This window comes from Archocentrus centrarchus, chromosome 21, assembly GCF_007364275.1.
Source record: "Archocentrus centrarchus isolate MPI-CPG fArcCen1 chromosome 21, fArcCen1, whole genome shotgun sequence".
In the NCBI taxonomy this organism is placed as follows: Eukaryota; Metazoa; Chordata; class Actinopteri; order Cichliformes; family Cichlidae; genus Archocentrus; species Archocentrus centrarchus.
The window spans coordinates 6124173-6128886 of NC_044366.1; the positions used below are offsets into that span (position 1 = coordinate 6124173).

General features: G+C 39.0%; 1 protein-coding gene across 1 annotated transcript; it reads right to left on the bottom strand.

Moving 5' to 3' along the window:
- Positions 1–3168: 3168 nt before the first annotated feature.
- lrrc3 (leucine rich repeat containing 3) lies at positions 3169–4124 on the bottom strand. The gene has a single exon (XM_030758856.1). The coding sequence runs from the start codon at positions 4009–4011 to the stop codon at positions 3211–3213; it is 801 nt and encodes a 266-aa protein (XP_030614716.1). The 5' UTR covers positions 4012–4124; the 3' UTR covers positions 3169–3210.
- Between the last annotated feature and the right edge of the window lie 590 nt (positions 4125–4714).

Consider the following 4714-nt stretch of genomic DNA (forward strand, 5'->3'; position numbering starts at 1 on the left):
TTGTTCTCCATTTCAAACCTGATAGGACCAAATCAGCTTGCTCGACACACAGATTCAGCAGATGTATTGTTGAGATTTGCGCACATTGAGCCCTCAGTCCCGTCCAATACAAAATAAACAACTTTATTAATCCCAATAGTAGCAATTTGTTTGGAGAAGTTGCGGGTATACTAATAAACAGATTAAGTCAAATGTGGACTAAAATCTAAATAAATACCATGGTTAGGCAAGATAAAGTTAATGGAGACAATTTAAAATAAAAATCACCAGCAAGGGCAAAAAAATAATAATAATCTATGAAGCATTTAATCATTGAATTGCAAAGTGACTAACAGTTATGAATAGGTCGTTTTACAGACAGGTACAGCATAACAGCACTCTATGCATGTTCTGGACTCATTATTAATTTTTTGTAGTTTGAGGGATTTGTTGGCTGCAAAGTGAATATACTCTGGTGATGCTGTTCAGGCGGTTTCTGTCTCTTTACTGTGAGGCTGTGAAACCAGCAGATAAAAGGAAAACTCATGAGCCTCTCAATAAAAGATTGATAAAAGCGACACTAGAGGATGATGGGGCTGACAGACAAGGATTTAGTTTTTTAGTGAATTCTCTGTTGCCCCCGGTTGATGAAATATTCAACCTTCAAATTTAATTTGTTAGAAATGGTACTAAAATAAAGCATCACCTTACCATCTCCACACTTTATGTATGTTTGGATATCAACAGTTCCTTGGTTTTAGATGTATTTAAGTGCAAGTTCCCATGGTCTGATTCTTAACCTCTGAGCAGTGCCAACAGAATATTTGACCAAATATCCGCCCTCCTGAGTGCTCCTAAATCCATCTCTGATTGATGGTACAAAAGAACGTATCCTTGTGGTGAGCTGGTGAACAGCCTGAGAGCCCTCTGCTCGACCTCATCCAGAGTGTCATAAACTGAAAATATTAGAAGGCCCTCTGTAAGTTACACCTTTACCACCATAGTATCCTAAAGACAGTTACACATGCACATGAATGTGAATCCATAAATTTTGTTCTTTCATTCACTGACATCCAAAGGAGATCATGAGTACAGGAAAATTAATTAATTAATGAATCTGGAATCATACTCGTCTGAGGAAAAAAAAATAAAAAATCAGTCAACAGAGCAACACAGTCTCATGTCAGTGAATGAAGGAACTAAATTCATGTGCATCAATTTTTTGATTTTATTGTGGACACAAAATATTCTTGTAACAGAGACTGGCAGCAGTTTGTGAAATATATCTGTAGATGAAATTTGAAGACTCATGTAAATGATCACAAATTGTATTGTGTCCATTTTGAACAAGTGAAAAACTACATTCTGGATCCCACATGTGGATATTTATTATTACTTTTAAACTTAAGATTTTAATTCACTAGCTGAAAAAGATATTGATATTTGGAATAAAATCACAGACTGTATATAAAAGATGGGCATAGCCACCGACCGTGACATCATCCACTGGCACTGGCATTTTGAAAGCTTAAGTTTGCCATTTGGGCTGATCGTCCTTTTTAATAAAGATGTATCAAGCAATAGTATCATCTCGTTTACTCATGGTGAACATTGGACTTGAAATTAGAAACTAACAACAAAGGCTCCCTAGTAAAAGGTTTACTGAGGCTATAGCTGTTACAAGAACTGTCATTTAATCGTAGACTTCAAACAATCTGTCTTCTAATTGCAACAAGAGGGGACACCCCCTACTGGCCATTTGAAAGGAACCAGGTGTAATGCACTTTTGCACTGGCTTCACTTTTAAGACTCCCATGTTATGTCCATCTTTGTCACCAACATGATGTGTTTCAAATGTGTCAGCATTCCCAGGTTTCCTGCAACGGCACGAGTGAAATTACCATAATAACCACAGTGGGTGTGAAGCACAATTTCTCAGCTTTCAGAAACCAATTAGGTTTTTCTAGTAGGACAAATGGTCACACAATTACAGTAATTCAAAGTGCACTTCCGCAATGTGCTTAGCGTTAAAGGGCTAAAAGCTCAGTTTTCTGTAGGTTACCTTGGTGATGAGGTGCATTACAGGACAGTTATGGAAATATGAGAGGTGCACATATGAAACATACTTCAAATTTAAATTAATTGAAAATTTGTGTCCATGTACAGAGGAAAATAAAACAGTGTCACTTCATGGCCTGCTGAGACCAGCAGCTGAACTACATGCAGATGCAACGTAGAGCATGCAGAAATCATTTGCATTTTTCTGTATGTTCCCTGTAAATAATAATAAAATAATAAAAATAGGTAACTGTTATGAAGTCTAAAATTCCAAATGTTGTTGACATTGAAGAAACTGAGGTTATATTTTGAGATATATGACAAGCTGTAGTATAAGGTTGTTTTTTTGTTATTGTTGTTTGTTTTTTATTTCATTACATCATAAAGAAGACGGACCAGAGCCTTTCATCTTCCTTGACATTAAATCTAGATCAGTAAGGATTAAGTGTTTCCAAAAAAAAAAAAAACATATCAGAGCCGCAACTGCATGGCAGGTTTTCCAAGTTTAAATACTGTTTAACGTGACATGATGCTTCATGGAGTAATAATAATAATTCCTGGACCATGCCTTCAGATAACCTGTGTAAAGGTTATCTGAAGGCAGCACAGTTACACGTGTGCAATGCAAACTGAATTTTAACATCTTGATCTTGTTCATATATTAGTAGAAGTTGCAAAAAAAATAGCCTTCACCTTGGAAGGGTGACATAAAGAACATAAATCAGTCGATACAAAGTAACTGGGAGACACCGTAGTCCTCCTCATTCATCTCAGTCCAAATTCAATCACATTGTGGATCGACACCAGAGAGGGATCGTTCATCTCTGCGGTCTAGATCAATCACTCTTCATGTTTATGTGACTTTCAGCAGAACTTTGATCATTTTGTGCTATCACTGCTGCCCTGTTTGGTTGTTCTGCACATTTACGTATATTTCATAAAACCATAATAAACATTTGGGAATAATATAAAATACATAATTTATTGGGTTTAAAGACACCTCAAAATGTTCCAGTTTAGTCACCCCAATGAAAATGATGTGCTTGAAAACACAGACAATGATGTGTTGCAACAGCTTTTTAGTCATTCTGCAAATAACCAAACATTTACTCACACACACACATACACACACACATACACACACACGCTACACCTCCTGAATCACCAGGCCTGCTAGAGAACTGTGCTGATGGTGTCAAAGTCCTTGCTGATCTGAGAGCTGCTTGGCAGTGACTTGAGGTACTCCAGGTGCCTCCTGGCATCCTCCTGATTGTGCCTCACGTAATAGATGACATACGCGATCACCATTGTGAACCACCCGAACATGGTGACAAACATGGCTACATCAGTCGTCTTGTGGTGAAAGTTGCAGAAGTTGATCCCTGAGTCCAGCACCTGGATTACTGGTTTGCCTGCATATTCCTCCTGCACGGCCGTGTGACACATCACCTCGTTCACTGTCTCCGGGTCCAGCCGCAGCTCCCTCAGGACCTCCTGCAATGTACACTCACAGTGCCAGGGGTTGTTCGAGAGGCTGATTTTTGCCCGTAGGCGGGCAAATGCCTCTTTGGGGACACTTTGGATGCGATTATTTGATAAATCCAGGACAAGGAGGCTGTCAGAAACACCCTGAAATGCTCCAACATCCACAGTCTCGATGTCATTGTTAGACAGATCCAGCTCCTGAAGGTAGTGCAGTTCCTTGAAGGCATGGTGAGGGATGTGGGTGATGTGGTTGGATGCCAAAAGCAGGATAACGGTATCTCTTGGAAGATCTGAAGGGATCTTCTCCAGGTTGCGAGACATACATTGGACCACGGTCAAGCCATTCTTCTCTACACAGTGACAACTTGCAGGACAAGCGATCACTGGTGCACTTGTGAAAAATATTCCAAAGAGCAAGCCCCATAAGAGGGCAAAGCCACTGAAGATCAGGGATTTCCTGTGCATATCAGGCCCTGCTAAGTCCTGCATATTCAGCAGTGACCTCCCACAAGTTCTGTCAGGCAGAAGCAAACATAGCGTCACCTGTTTCTCAGCATTTAATGGGGATAATCACAGCTTCATTAGCTCTTAAAATACCAAAATTATCAGTTTATTCACAGAAGCATGTGGGCTTATCTCCAGATAATCCTTTAAAATTGATTTGAAAGAGTTTTATATAACCTTTTCAAATATATTTCAAAGGAACTCATCCAAAAACTGAGCTGTTTGCTGAACATATTCCAGCAGAGACCTGCATTTTCAGGTTTTATTCTGAGGATGTTAAAAGCCTCAGAGAGCTAGGAGCCAACCAAGAAATGCTGGAATCCACTCACCATGTTGTGCACTGAAAAAAGCAAAGAAATACCATGTTATTCTCCAGCATTAAAAAAAACGCCCCTAACTACTAGTATTTAAATGAAGCAAATACATGTGTACACAGTTTACACACAAACAACTAAACCAGCCAGTAATTCCTGCTAAATAAGTTATTTTCTGAGTGCACAGCCAGCTGTCTTTGTCTTGTCAAAATGCGTGGAGAAAATGATATGCACACAATGTCTGCTAAAGATGTAATGTAATTACTGAGATAAAAAAAAATCCATTGCACTTCGGTAAATCTCATAAAACAGCAGGCACACTCATGGGTCATCGCCTGCATTTTCTCATTCAATTTAGAAAAGTGCAGGTTTTT

Excerpts from the sequence above, each read along its gene's own strand:
- lrrc3 (XM_030758856.1), bottom strand. The coding sequence starts at position 4,011 with ATGCAGGACTTAGCAGGGCCTGATATGCACAGGAAATCCCTGATCTTC.